Raw genomic sequence first — 14,672 nt, 5'->3', positions numbered from 1 at the left:
CTCTATACTACACCACATAGGAGAGCTGACAGCTCCTCTATACTACACCACATAGGAGAGCTGACAGCTCCTCTATACTACACCACATAGGAGAGCTGACAGCTCCTCTATACTACACCACACAGGAGAACTGACAGATCCTCTATACTACACCACACAGGAGAACTGACAGATCCTCTATACTACACCACAAAGGAGAGCTGACAGCTCCTCTATACTACACCACACAGGAGAGCTGACAGATCCTCTATACTACACCACACAGGAGAGCTGACAGCTCCTCTATACTACACCACACAGGAGAGCTGACAGCTCCTCTATACTACACCACACAGGAGAGCTGACAGCTCCTCTATACTACACCACACAGGAGAGCTGACAGCTCCTCTATACTACACCACACAGGAAAACTGACAGATCCTCTATACTACACCACACAGGAGAACTGACAGCTCCTCTATACTACACCACACAGGAAAACTGACAGATCCTCTATACTACACCACACAGGAGAGCTGACAGATCCTCTATACTACACCACACAGGAGAGCTGACAGATCCTCTATACTACACCACACAGGAGAGCTGACGGATCCTCTATACTACACCACACAGGAGAACTGACAGCTCCTCTATACTACACCATACAGGAGAGCTGACAGATCCTCTATACCAGGGGTCTCAAGCACGTGGCCCGCGGGCCGCATGTGGCCCCTGGGGCTGTCATCTGCGGCCTGCGGGACACAGAGCCGCTAGTATCGGCTCTGCTCCGAGACTCTGGAATTCCCTGACATCGCTGTCCACATATGAACAGCGATGTCTGGGGCTTCCCCAGAGCCGGAGTCCCGAGCAGAGCGCTGGTGTCGGCTCTGCTCCGGGACTCTGTGGAATTCTCTGACCTCGCTGCCCATATATGAACAGCGATGTCTGGGGCTTCCCCAGAGCCGGAGTCCCGAGCAGAGCGCTGGTGTCGGCTCTGCTCCGGGACTCTGTGGAATTCCCTGACCTCGCTGCCCATATATGAACAGCGATGTCTGGGGCTTCCCCAGAGCCGGAGTCCCGAGCAGAGCGCTGGTGTCGGCTCTGCTCCGGGACTCTGTGGAATTCCCTGACATCGCTGCCCATATATGAACAGAGATGTCTGGGGCTTCCCCAGAGCCGGAGTCCCGAGCAGAGCGCTGGTGTCGGCTCTGCTCCGGGACTCTGTGGAATCCCCTGACATCGCTGCCCATATATGGACAGTGTGTCAGGGTCTTCCCCAGAGCGGAGTCCCGGGCAGAGCGCTATTATCGGCTCTGCTCCGGGACTCTGGGGAAGCCTCTGACATGCTGTCCATACATCGACAATGATGTCAGGGGCTTCCCCAGAGCAGGAGTCCCAGTGATGTCAGGAGCACAGCTGGAGTCCCAGGAAGAGCCTACTAGCGCTCTGCCTGGGACTCCAGCTCTGGGCAAGCCCCTGACAGCACTGGGGCAGCCTCTACAGAGGGCACTGGGGCAGCCTCTACAGAGGGCACTGGGGCAGCCTCTACAGAGGGCACTGGGGCAGCCTCTACAGAGGGCACTGGGGCAGCCTCTACAGAGGGCACTGGGGCAGCCTCTACAGAGGGCACTGGGGCAGCCTCTACAGAGGGCACTGGGGCAGCCTCTACAGAGGGCACTGGGGCAGCCTCTACAGAGGGCACTGGGGCAGCCTCTACAGAGGGCACTGGGGCAGCCTCTACAGAGGGCACTGGGGCAGCCTCTACAGAGGGCACTGGGGCAGCCTCTACAGAGGGCACTGGGGCAGCCTTATCTACAGAGGGCACTGTGGCCTTATCTACAGAGGGCACTGTGGCCTTATCTACAGAGGGCACTGTGGCCTTATCTACAGAGGGCACTGTGGCCTTATCTACAGAGGGCACTGTGGCCTTATCTACAGAGGGCACTGTGGCCTTATCTACAGAGGGCACTGTGGCCTTATCTACAGAGGGCACTGTGGCCTTATCTACAGAGGGCACTGTGGCCTTATCTACAGAGGGCACTGTGGCCTTATCTACAGAGGGCACTGTGGCCTTATCTACAGAGGGCACTGTGGCCTTATCTACAGAGGGCACTGTGGCCTTATCTACAGAGCGCACTGTGGCCTTATCTACAGAGCGCACTGTGGCCTTATCTACAGAGGGCACTGTGGCCTTATCTACAGAGGGCACTGTGGCCTTATCTACAGAGGGCACTGTGGCCTTATCTACAGAGGGCACTGTGGCCTTATCTACAGAGGGCACTGTGGCCTTATCTACAGAGGGCACTGTGGCCTTATCTACAGAGGGCACTGTGGCCTTATCTACAGAGGGCACTGTGGCCTTATCTACAGAGGGCACTGTGGCCTTATCTACAGAGGGCACTGTGGCCTTATCTACAGAGGGCACTGTGGCCTTATCTACAGAGGGCACTGTGGCCTTATCTACAGAGGGCACTGTGGCCTTATCTACAGAGGGCACTGTGGCCTTATCTACAGAGGGCACTGTGGCCTTATCTACAGAGGGCACTGTGGCCTTATCTACAGAGGGCACTGTGGCCTTATCTACAGAGGGCACTGTGGCCTTATCTAGGGGTGTGTTGTATTATCCACAGAGGGCACTGCGGCAGCATCCACAGAGGGCACTGCGGCACTATCTAAAAAGGGGCTGCCCAATCTTGACATGTCTGCTAACTGAGCCGCCGGACTGCATTTAGCAACACTTAAACTGGAAAGCTGGATTGTTGAAATAAGCACGTGGAGAAATATCTCAAATTTTAAACCTAGTGGTAATATTATAGTAATATAGTGTTATAGTAGTTCAAATAACTAATTGATTAACAATAATTTTGTATTGTATCAAATTTGAAAGTAATGCGGCCCGTCAACTTCCCATTTTTTCTATATGCGGCCCACTTACCCGGCCGAGTTTGTGACCCCTGCTCTATACTACATCACACAGGAGAGATGACAGATCCTCTATACAACACCACACAGGAGAGCTGACAGCTCCTCTATACTACACCACAAAGGAGAGCTGACAGCTCCTCTATACTACACCACACAGGAGAGCTGACGGCTCCTCTATACTACACCACACAGGAGAACTGACAGATCCTCTATACTACACCACACAGGAGAACTGACAGATCCTCTATACTACACTACACAGGAGAGCTGACAGATCCTCTATACTACACTACACAGGAGAGCCGACAGATCCTCTATACTACACCACACAGGAGAGCTGACGGCTCCTCTATACTACACCACACAGGAGAGCTGACGGCTCCTCTATACTACACCACACAGGAGAGCTGACGGCTCCTCTATACTACACCACACAGGAGAGCTGACGGCTCCTCTATACTACACCACACAGGAGAGCTGACGGCTCCTCTATACTACACCACACAGGAGAGCTGACGGCTCCTCTATACTACACCACACAGGAGAGCTGACGGCTCCTCTATACTACACCACACAGGAGAGCTGACGGATCCTCTATACTACACCACACAGGGGAGCCGACAGCTCCTCTATACTACACCACACAGGAGAGCTGACAGATCCTCTATACTGCACCACACAGGAGAGCTGACAGCTCCTCTATACTACACCACATAGGAGAGCTGACAGCTCCTCTATACTACACCACACAGGAGAGCTGACAGCTCCTCTATACTACACCACACAGGAGCGCTGACAGCTCCTCTATACTACACCACACAGGAGAACTGACCGATCCTCTATACTGCACCACACAGGAGAACTGACAGATCCTCTATACTACACCACACAGGAGAGCTGACAGATCCTCTATACTACATCACACAGGAGAACTGACAGCTCCTCTATACTACACCACACAGGAGAGCTGACAGCTCCTCTATACTACATCACACGGTTCTACATTTGGTGAATAAAGTGAAAACTAGGTCCTAAATCTGATAAGACTGAGAGCTGCTCCGGTCAGATTATGACTTCTACTTTTGATGTATTGACAGATTCTGTAGAAGATAAGAAACTTGCACTGCACGTCCTGTTCAACCTCTTGGATTTTTCCGGTTGGAAGAAGGATGTAACAGCTTGGAGTTACTTGGGAAAGCAATTGAAGAATACTGTTCGCCAGTAAGTGATAATTATCAGAGTTGCGAGGCTGGAGTCGCTCATGGCGTCTTTGTGGCGTTTTTTTTATTACCTTTTATTTCCACATTTATTCCTGAACTTTACAGAGCAATAGAGACACTAAGGAAAATGTGGTTATTGAGCCCTCTCGCTATGTTCAGATAGTGGTACAGCAGTATCAGATATTATGGGTATTAGAAAACCTCGGACTGTGACTAGCAGGGTGCAGTATGTTAGCAAGAAACCAAAACACTCCACCAATCCGACCATCCCAGAAATTCTAAATATCACAAGTTAGGCCCCATGCACACGACCGTGCCCGCAATCACGGCCCGCGATTGCGGGCACGGGCGGCCGCTGACTGACAGCCGCATTTTCGAGCCGTGCTCCCATACAAAGTATGGGAGCACGGCCCGCAAAATGCGAAAGAACGGACATGTTCCATAATTCCCGGTTCATTTCCACGTCACGGACACCCTTCCGTAGTGCTACGGAAAGGTGTCGGTGTTCAATGAAAGTGAATGGCTCCGTTTTTTACGGTCGTGTGCATGGGGCCTTATATGATTGTAAGAAAATTGTGAATTAAAGGGATTGTCATCAGAGACTACATATTGCACGGTGATCAGATGATGGCTGCGGGTCTGTCTACCAGGACCCCTCACCCCCTGGCTGCTGCATGGGCAATGTAGTATTACATGGCGATTATTCTGTTGGGTGGCCGTCCATGCAATACATGGACAGCTCGATTCTGCGAGAATTTACAAAACGGCTCCCCGTTCTTGCTTCTTTCCCCAAGTTGGGGACCCCGCTCTGACATCTATTTGCCCTAATTGGCCATATGAACAGGGGTTGTCTTTGTAAGTTAACCCCTAGAAAGGGAAGGGCCACCTCTGCAACAATTTTTTTTTCTGCAATGCAAAGTAAAACCATTAAAAAAATATTCAACTTAATAAATAGTCTTGAATAAAAAAATCTTCTACCGTTTTGTGTATTCAGCTCCTATGCAGAATTGTGTCTCCATGGTTACATACTATAAACACCCCCTGTACAGTCTGATTCTGCAGTCATACTCTCTCTTTCGACCACAGGGAATATGAACTGTGAATTGTTAACTCCTGGTATAATGACTTTCTTCTCAAATATCTGGTTAAAATACCTCAGGAATAGGAGCCAAGTGTAACAGGTCATTTCCAGGGAGGATCCAGCCCAAAAAAATCTCTCATAAAAAAACAAAGTGCTTGGTATCGACATACATGGTTGGCATGACTACTATTTTTATTTGGTTGACGAAGTTCACATTGGCATACACATTTTTGAGGGGTAAACTAATCATTTGTAATGTGATAATCCCTTCCTAGAGTAAATCTGTATATATATATATATATATATATATATATATATATATATATATATATATATATATATATAATATATATAATTTTTTTATTTATTTTTTGATGAGTTTAAATATTGCGCTAATTAATTTCTTAATATACTTTTAGGCCTGCTTTACATCATGTTATTTTGCTTCCGTCGGAGGTATAAGTCAGGAGTCGTCCTGACATATACCTCTGACAGAAGGTAGTGACGCATACAGTAGGATACGTCACCCGAACTCCCCGGGCACAGCGAAGCTTTAAAGCACTGAGACGGAAGCAATTGACGTCACTGTCCATATATGGACAGTGATGTCAGGGCTTTTAAACTACGGAGTGCCCAGCCAGAGCATCGGAAGCCCTCTGGCTGGGGACTCTGGAGTTGGTGAACCCCTGACGACATTATCCAGTGCTACCGATGCTCTGGCCGGGGACTCCATAGTCGAGAGCCCCTGACATCCCTATTCATATATGGACAGTGACATCAGGGGCTTCCCAAGGCATATCGCGCGGTATATATTTTTTTTTACGGGATTCCTCGGTGGGGAATAGCGTAGTCTATTACATTATTTCATCCTCCAAAATAAAAAAGTTATACCAGCCCGACGGAGGCCTAGCGGACACTCTTTTGGCCTCTGTTGGACGATTGGAGCCATAGATATTTGTTGCGCTTTTACCCCATTATTATACCACCAGACTATGCCCCTGATGTACTCTGCCCAGCTTACATGTACCCCCACATTATAAACTGAAATACCAGTAAAACTCCAAGCAAAACGCGCCAAAAGGCGCTCCCTCCCTTCTGAGCCCTACAGTGTGCCCAAACAGCTGTTTACTTGCACATATATGGCATCGCCATATCCGGGAGAACCCTTTTAACAACTTTTGCAGTGTCTCCCCCCAGTGGCACAAAATGGGCACGACATATTTGCCACTGAAACGGCATATCTAGGGAAAAATGTAAATTTTTACTTTGCACCCTCCGTAGCGCAATAATTTTATGGAAAAGACCTGTGGGGTGAAATTGCGCACTACACCCCTTCATAAATGCCTTGAGGGGTGTAGTTTCTAAAATGGGGTCACTTCTCAGGGGTTTCGTTTATTATTTCACATCAGAGCCTCTGCAATTGTGAACCAATACTTTTGTAAATCGCCAAATTAGGCCTCAATTTCGCATGGTAATCTTTCTCTCCTGAGCCTGGCCGAATGTCCAGGCAAAAGATTACGGCCACATGTAGGGTGTTTCTAAAACAGGGAAACATCGCATAATAATTAGTGGTCTTAAGGTGGCACAAGCTGGGCACCACATATTGGCATATCACTCATTTTCACTCTAACATCGAGTGCACACTAATTTCTACAAAACACCTGCGTGGTTAACATGCTCACTATACCCCTAAGTGAATACCTTGAGGGGTGTAGCTTCCAAAATGGCGTCACTTCTGGGGGTTTCTACTGTTTTGCCCCCACAGGGGCTTTGCAAATGTGACATAGCGACCAGAAACCAATCCAGTGAAATCTGCACTCCAAATGGCGCTCCTTCCCTTCTGAGCCCTACTGTGTGCCTAAACAGCAGTTTATGACCACATATGGGGTATTGCTGTACTCCAGAGAAGTTGCTTTAGAAATGTTGGGGTTCTTTTTTTCCTTTATTTGTTGAGAAAATTTTGAACTAAATCTACGTCGTCTTCACACCTGTGGGGTCAAAATGCTCACTACACCCCTAGATGAATTCCTCAATGGGCGTAGTTTCCAAAATGGGGCCACTTGTGGAGGGGTTTCCACCCCTCAGGGGCTTTGCAAATGGCCTCTTCAAGCCATTCCTGCTAAATTTGAGCTCCAAAAGCCAAATGGTGCTCCTTCTCTTCTAAGCCCTGCCTTGTGTCCAAACATCCGTTTATGATCACATGTGGGGTATTGTTTTACTCGGGAGAAATTGCTTTACAAATGTTGCGATGCTTTTTCTCCTTTTAGTCCTTGTGGAAATAAGAGTAAAAATTTGCTAAACCTACGGCCTACTTCCAATAATTTCTGCAAAAAACCTGTGCGGTCAAAATGCTCACTATACCCATAGATGATTTCCTTGAGGTGTGTAGTTTCCAAAACCGTGTCACTTTTGCGGGATTTCCACTGTTTTGGCCCCACAAGACCTCTTCAAACCCGACATGGTGCCTAAAATATATCCTAATAAAAAGGAGGCCCCAAAATCCACTAGGTGCTTCTGATGCCAGTGCTTCAGTCCATTACCACACACGGGCCACGTGGGATATTTCTGGGCAATAAATATTGAGTTGTGTTTCTCTGGTAAAATCTTTTGTTACAATTTTTTTTTTTATTAAAAATGAATTTCTGGCAAAAAAAATGACATTTGTAAATTTCACCTCTACTTTCCTTTAATTCCTGTGAAACATCTAAAGGGTTAAGAAACTTTCTAAATGCTGTTTTGAATACTTTGAGGGGTGAGGTATTTAAAATGGGCTGATTTATTGGGGGTTTCTAATATATAAGTCCCTCAAAGCCACTTCGCAACTGAACTGCCCATGTAAAAATAGCATTTTGAAATTTTCTTGACAATGTGAGAAATTGCTGCTAAAGTTCTAAGTCTCGTGACGTCCTAGAAAAATAAAAGAATGTTAAAAAAAATGATGCCAAACTAAAGTAGACGTGTGGGGGATGTTAATTAGCGACTATTATGTGTGGTATGTCTGTCTTACAAACAGATACGTGAAAAATTGTGTAGTACCGTGTTAGCCAGAGATACGTGAAAATTTTGAAAAATGCTAATTTTTGCAATTTTTTTGCAATTTTTGTGATTTTCACAATTAAATACTGAATGTGATAATGGCAAATTTGCCCGATACAAAGTACAACATGTCACGAGAAAACTGCCTCAGAGTCGCTTGGATAGGTAAAAGCATTCTGAAATTATTACCACATATAGTGAAACATGTCAGATTTGAAAAATTGGGCTGTTAGGAAGGTCAAAAGTGGCCAAAGCGGGAAGGGGTTAAAAGGAGCTGCAGTATGTGAGTACATGCGCTAATATACATTCCGATCCACGGTCGCGCTGATTCTGAGATTTTTATAGCGCTGCCGGGGGACCGGAAGTCTAGTTGCACAGTCTTCTTTGTTGATGATATGACTCAAAATCCTCATAACACGTAAGGCTTCGTTCACATTTTCGCTGGCGGCTCCATCAGGGGCCTCCGTCACAGGGCCAGTCAAAAATGTTGGATAAAATGGCGCAGCATGCTGCAATATTTTGTCCAGTACGATGACCGACACCATGGCAGAAGCCTGACAAAACCAATTAAAGTCAATGGGTTCCGTTGGGCACAGATTGTGTCCGTTTTTTTTTGTTTTTTTTTTGTTCTATACATTTTGATACAAAATTATTATGTTTTTGCACTCAGAATTCGGAGTGATAAAGTAACCTTTTATATTTTGGAAGATTCCATGGAGTGCCGATGTTTTTAGTCATAAATATTTCACAGACAACACATTAATATGAATGTGCACTGTGTAATACCTCAATTCTCCTGTGGAGGCACTGCAGGGACATTGATCACTTACTGACCAGTTTCCCCACCGATTACTGTTGATCGCTGGGGTTCCCAGCAGGGAAATACTTTGTGGTCAACTTATTGTCAAGGGACCCTTCTAAGGGTATGTTCACACGCAGTGGTTTTTAGACGTAATTCGGGCGTTTTACGCCTCGAATTACGCCTGAAAAAGCGCCCCTAATATGCCTACAAACATCTGCCCATTGCTTTCAATGGGAATTATGATGTTCTGTTCCCACGAGCTTTTATTTTACTCGTCGCTGTCAAAATACGGCGCGTAAAATTACGGCTCGTCAAAAGAAGTGCAGGACACTTAAGACGTTTTTGGAGGCGTTTTTCATTGACCCCATTGAAAACCGCTCCAAAAACGGCCGTGAAAAACGCGAGTTGTTTCTGGTCACTCCGTGTGAACATACCCTAACAAGTAGCAATTGTCCAAAGTGGAGCACCCCTTTAAGACTGAAGCACTTCCATGGCTAAAAGGTCAAAATCTGTCTCTAAGGCCTCATTTACACGAGCGTGTGCGTTTTGCGCACGCCAAAAAACGCAGCGTTTGACGTGCGCAAAATGCACTTGACAGCTCCGTGTGTCATCCGTGCATGATGCGCGGCTGCGTGATTTTCGCGCAGCCGCCATCATAGAGATGAGGCTAGTCGACATCAGTCACTGTCCAGGGTGCTGAAAGAGTTAACTGATCGGCAGTAACTCTTTCAGCACCCTCGACAGTGCATTCCGATCACCATATCGAGTAACCTGTTTAAAAAAAAAGAGGTTCGTACTTACCGAGAACTTCCCGGCCGTTGCCTTGGTGACGCGTCCTTGGTGACGCGCCTCTCTTGACATCTGGCCCCACCTCCCTGGATGACGCGGCAGTCCATGTGACCGCTGCAGCCTGTGCTTGGCTGGAGCTGTCACTTGGACTGAATTGTCATCCTGGGAGGTCAGTCTGAAGGAAGAACCCGGGAGTTATCGGTAAGTCCGAACTTTTTTTTTTTTTTTTTTTACACGTTCACGTATATTGGAATCGGAAGTCACTGTCCAGGGTGCTGAACCAGTTTAACTCTTTCAGCACCCTGGACAGTGACTGTCTCCTGCCGGGTTCGGTTAAAACGAGTTCGGCCGAACCCGGTGAAGTTCGGTTCGCTCATCTCTAAGACACTCCGTTCGGATGTTTGTAAACAGAAAAGCACGTGGTGCTTTTCTGTTTACATTCAGTTTGACAGCTCTTACGCGAATCACGCAGTTCGCACGGAAGTGCTTCCGTGCGACCTTCGTGGTTTTCACGCACCCATTGACTTCAATGGGTGCGTGATGCGCGAAAAACGCAGACTTTTAGAACATGTCGTGTGTTTTTTTTCAGCGCACTCACGCTGAGCAAAACTCACGGACTGTCTGCATGCCCCCATAGACTTGTATAGGTCCGTTCGACCCGCGTGAAAAGCACGCGAGTCGCACGGACGTATATCACGTTCGTGTAAATGAGGCCTTACACAGGGAATTGTAGTGTATGCAGTTCCATAATCTATCCTTGAACGTTGCTCCACGTTGGAGCTTTATGTAAAGGAGGAGAGGAGTTTCATGGCATTTAGTTCGTTATTTTACAAGGTCACGTGCATTTGCTCTTAAACAAACTTTTTCTTTGTCTTTAGTCCAAAAACTGTCAATAAATCAGGAGGCATGAAATGAGGATCAATGAGTTCATCTCTGAAGGTTTGGGGCACACATGGCCCATAATCCTTTGTTGTTGTGAAAATCACAGCAGTTTACTTTTTACAGCCTCTCTATAATGTGTATAATTGGCCTTTTAAAATAATAAAACGGGAATTAAAGGCATTTTGTGCTGGTTTTTTTTTCTGATGTAGAAATATTTACGGTTGCCGACCTGGTGGTTTTTTGTTTCACCCCTTGCTGTTCTTTCACTGCTAATTCCCATGTGTAAGGGGAAAATGTTGAGCGCCTCAAATAGTCCTTCAGCAGCACATAGTGTTTCAGGAGATGAGTGTGCTAAACTTCTAGGAGGCAGTGACTTGTCTTCTCATGTATGTTAATGAAAACAGGGCTGACTGGGGCAGGGCCGTAAGTTATTGTGGTGAGAAAACTATATTAGCCAGTTATATCTCCGGTATGATGACCGCAGCAGAGGAGGAGTTTCTTGATTTTGTAGGAGGCAGTGACCCATCCACTTGAATATCCACAGGATAGTTAACTTCTAGGTAAAAAGGTGCCCTGACAAGTTGAGCACAGGGTCTCCTGTTACTGGGACCCCAGTGATCAGCTGAAATCTGTGGGGGAACCCGGCCTCAAGTGTTCATGTCCCATGCAGTGACCTGTCTACTCATGTGATCATGTCCGTGAGAATAGGACTGCAGTCTATCGTGATGGGGGAGGAGAATGAACATATGCAACAAGTGAAAGTTGTAGGAAGAATTCTGCAAAAGCACAGAGTATTTTAGGAGAAGTGTTATCTTGTGAAAAGCAGTATCCTGTGCACCCATGTGATTAAGGACAGGAGAGTATGTCGCATAGTTGGTGTCGTGATGTGAGGAAGAGAATGGAGACCAGTGAGAGGGTTTATAAGATTAGAAAAAACAGTACCACTCCTGTACACTGGCTTAGTCTGGCATCACAGCTCAGCAAGTGAATGTCGCAATACCAGACACGGCCATGGACAAGAGTGGCGCTGTTTCTGGACACACAAATAAAGAGCCATTTTTCTAATTTCATACAACTTTTATCATATAGTTATTCTAAGGGGGAGGAAATTGATGTAAATATGGGGAGACCTTATTTTGAATTCAGACTTTGGACCCAGTGATTTCTTTCTTTTTCTTTCCTATCTCTTTCTCTCTCTCTCTTTCTCTCCTTTCTTTCTCTCCTTTCTTTCTCTCTTTCTTTCTCTCTTTCTTTCTCTCTCTTTCTTTCTCTCTCTTTCTTTCTCTCTCTTTCTTTCTCTCTCTTTCTTTCTCTCTCTTTCTTTCTCTCTCTTTCTTTCTCTCTCTTTCTTTCTCTCTCTCTCTTTCTCTCTCTCTCTTTCTCTCTCTCTCTTTCTCTCTCTCTCTCTTTCTCTCTCTCTCTTTCTCTCCCTTTCTCTCTCTTTCTCTTTCTCTCCCTTTCTCTCTCTTTCTCTTTCTCTCCCTTTCTCTCTCTCCCTTTCTCTCTCCCTTTCTCTCTCCCTTTCTCTCTCCCTTTCGATGAGTGTTCAAATGTTAAATCTCTGTTTTCTTGCCAGTGATCATAACGCTTGGGTATTGGAGGCCTGGCAGCCCAGGAAGAGCTGGTGGCCATCGTACCACTTCACAAAGCTTCACGCCATGAAGGACTGTCAGGAGAGTGCAGAACTTTACAAGAAAAAGGCTTTAGTAGCTGGGCTGTTGCAGGGAGCGGGTAAGTCACCCCATGGCGTGTTTTCATAAAGGGCACCCGTCACAAAATGTTGTTGTTTTTTGTTTTATTAAAGAGAGATTCACTGTGGCAGGAGTATTGAAATAATATACCCAAATATTATTCAATTTTATTAAATCCACTAAACAGCCTCCAAAATGGCAAACAGAAGAAAGCACTTCCTGGTTCTGTGAAGTCACATGGCGTATCCCATGAGCCCTCTTAACCAGTCAGCAGCTCTGAAAAGGATCATATGACATAGACTTCATAAAGCAGAAGTCAGGCTGCATCACATGATCGTTTTCAGAGCTTCTGGCTAAAAGGGATCATGTGATACACCATGGCACCCTACAGAACCACAAAGCGCATTATTTTCATCCCCCTCTTATTACTCTTTGGGGGGCTTTGTAGCGGGTGCAATACTGGAGTAGCAGAGCCGAGATTGTCATTTTGACATCTCATGGGGATATTGCAATGTGTGCTCTGTAGTTTTACATAGGACTGCAAGTAACCCTACGGCATGATTTTAACTCCTTAAATTATCACGGTGCACAAACAAAACACCCTTAAACAGGTAAATAATAAGGTTCTTAAAGGGATCATGAATATATAATTACAATGGGAGTTTTTCTTTAAATTAGGAGTCCAGCTCTGCTGCATCTGTGACTATGCGTTCCTTCTGTTTTTGCTTTTATACAGATTCTTGTCTAGATCTTAACTGTTCCCATCTCTCTCTCTTGTAGCTTGTGTCTATTTTACCTGGGTCTATGCATTTGGGAAAAAGGAACAGAAGACGACCTTAAATCATATGAAGAAGTTTATCAAGAAGTTTAATATCCAATCACCAGGGAACATGGCGTAGGGGAGGCAGCCACTTTGGGCTGATTAAGCAGGCGTCCTATTGGTTTGCTTAGGATCCGGTGACATTACAGGTAATTCCTAGTGGGATGACTTGTGTGTGAGTTACAGGTTCCTGCCGCATTGAATCATGGTCCATAAAAATGGCTGCCTCCGGTGTGCGTTAGTGGCTGCTCCACTTTAAGCCCTTTCAGTTATATGTGAAGGATCTCGTTTTGAGCCTATTTGTAGGGTTCAGTTTTATATTTTCAGAAATGGCATTTATTTTGTATTATTGGGGTTACAATATATTGGCCCGTTGCGGTTTTCACCAGCATTGTCGCAAATCGCAGCGATTTTGCGAAAATCCCAATAAAAGGCATTGAGCGTTATCACTTTAAGGACCATAAACTGGTTAAATATAAAAGAACAAACAACTTTTTAATATACTTTGTTGCATTTCCTCATCATTTTCAAGATCTCTGCCTTCAATCAGTGAATGGAAACATTTTTGCCCTTCTACTACTCGCAGCTGAGTATTTTCTACAGTTGTACCCAGTCTACACAACCCTCTGTGCGATAAATATTCCAGCAGCACAAATCTCTCTCCGGTCCTGATAGTTTTATATTTCTGCCGTCACTAATACAGTTCAGCGGCCTGCAGTCCCAGCTCTTTAGTTCAGAGGATTGTCCAGAATTGTAGCAGACCCTCAGCTCTGAGACATATTTTGTAAGTGCGGTTTTTTTGGGCTTGGAACGTAGTCAAGAATATTCCTATTCACTGACAGCAAGCAGGAATCTTGAAACGGCGAGGAATTGAAACATAACGTATGTTACAAAGTTGAAGAACATTTCATTTACAATGATTACGCTTATTAACATTAACGCTGATGACTTTTCTCGCGCTACTTCACAAATAGAATTCTAAAACCTCAGTGAAGACTGGAACGCAGGCAGAGAAGTAGAAGAGGGATCAGAGGGGGACTTATGTCCACATAGCAATGCAAATATATATGCCTTTCAGGGTCTGTGGAAAGCTGAGTAGAAGCCCCTGGAAGTGCTGTATCTGTTGCTTTTGTGGCCCTTCTTCTGGTGTGTTAGACCGATCCTGTATCCGTGATTATAAATGCCATATATAATAAAGACAAAAGTTGTGTCAATTACTGAGTGGTGTCCATGTTTAATGAGCACGTCGAACCTCTCGAGGTAAGGCTCTGTTCACATCTGTTGCTGCAGTGCCGGATCGGTGGCATGACATATGAAAAAGAATACTTAGTCATTAAGGCCAAAATAGGCCTGGTCGTTAAGGGGTTAAATCTAAAATAACCATAAGGCGGGATTCACACGACCGGGTCGTTCCCGAGCCCGGGTGTCGGCCGGTAAAATCGGC

General features: G+C 45.8%; 1 protein-coding gene across 6 annotated transcripts in view; it reads left to right on the top strand.

Annotated features, from left to right (window-relative positions):
• TAF1A (TATA-box binding protein associated factor, RNA polymerase I subunit A) overlaps nucleotides 1-14,442 on the top strand; it is a 471,716-nt gene extending 457,274 nt beyond the window's left edge. For all 6 annotated transcript variants that reach the window (XM_075863376.1, XM_075863374.1, XM_075863371.1 and 3 more), the window contains 3 exons: nucleotides 4,005-4,128; nucleotides 12,294-12,448; nucleotides 13,189-14,442. In XM_075863376.1, the coding sequence (XP_075719491.1) occupies nucleotides 4,005-4,128; nucleotides 12,294-12,448; nucleotides 13,189-13,307 (398 nt within the window). In that variant the 3' untranslated portion in view covers nucleotides 13,308-14,442. The remainder of the gene's footprint in view (nucleotides 1-4,004; nucleotides 4,129-12,293; nucleotides 12,449-13,188) is intronic.
• The last annotated feature ends 230 nt before the right edge of the window (nucleotides 14,443-14,672 follow it).

This window comes from Rhinoderma darwinii, chromosome 4 (genome assembly GCF_050947455.1).
Source record: "Rhinoderma darwinii isolate aRhiDar2 chromosome 4, aRhiDar2.hap1, whole genome shotgun sequence".
NCBI classification, from domain to species: Eukaryota; Metazoa; Chordata; class Amphibia; order Anura; family Rhinodermatidae; genus Rhinoderma; species Rhinoderma darwinii.
This window is presented reverse-complemented; position numbering and strand designations above follow the sequence as displayed.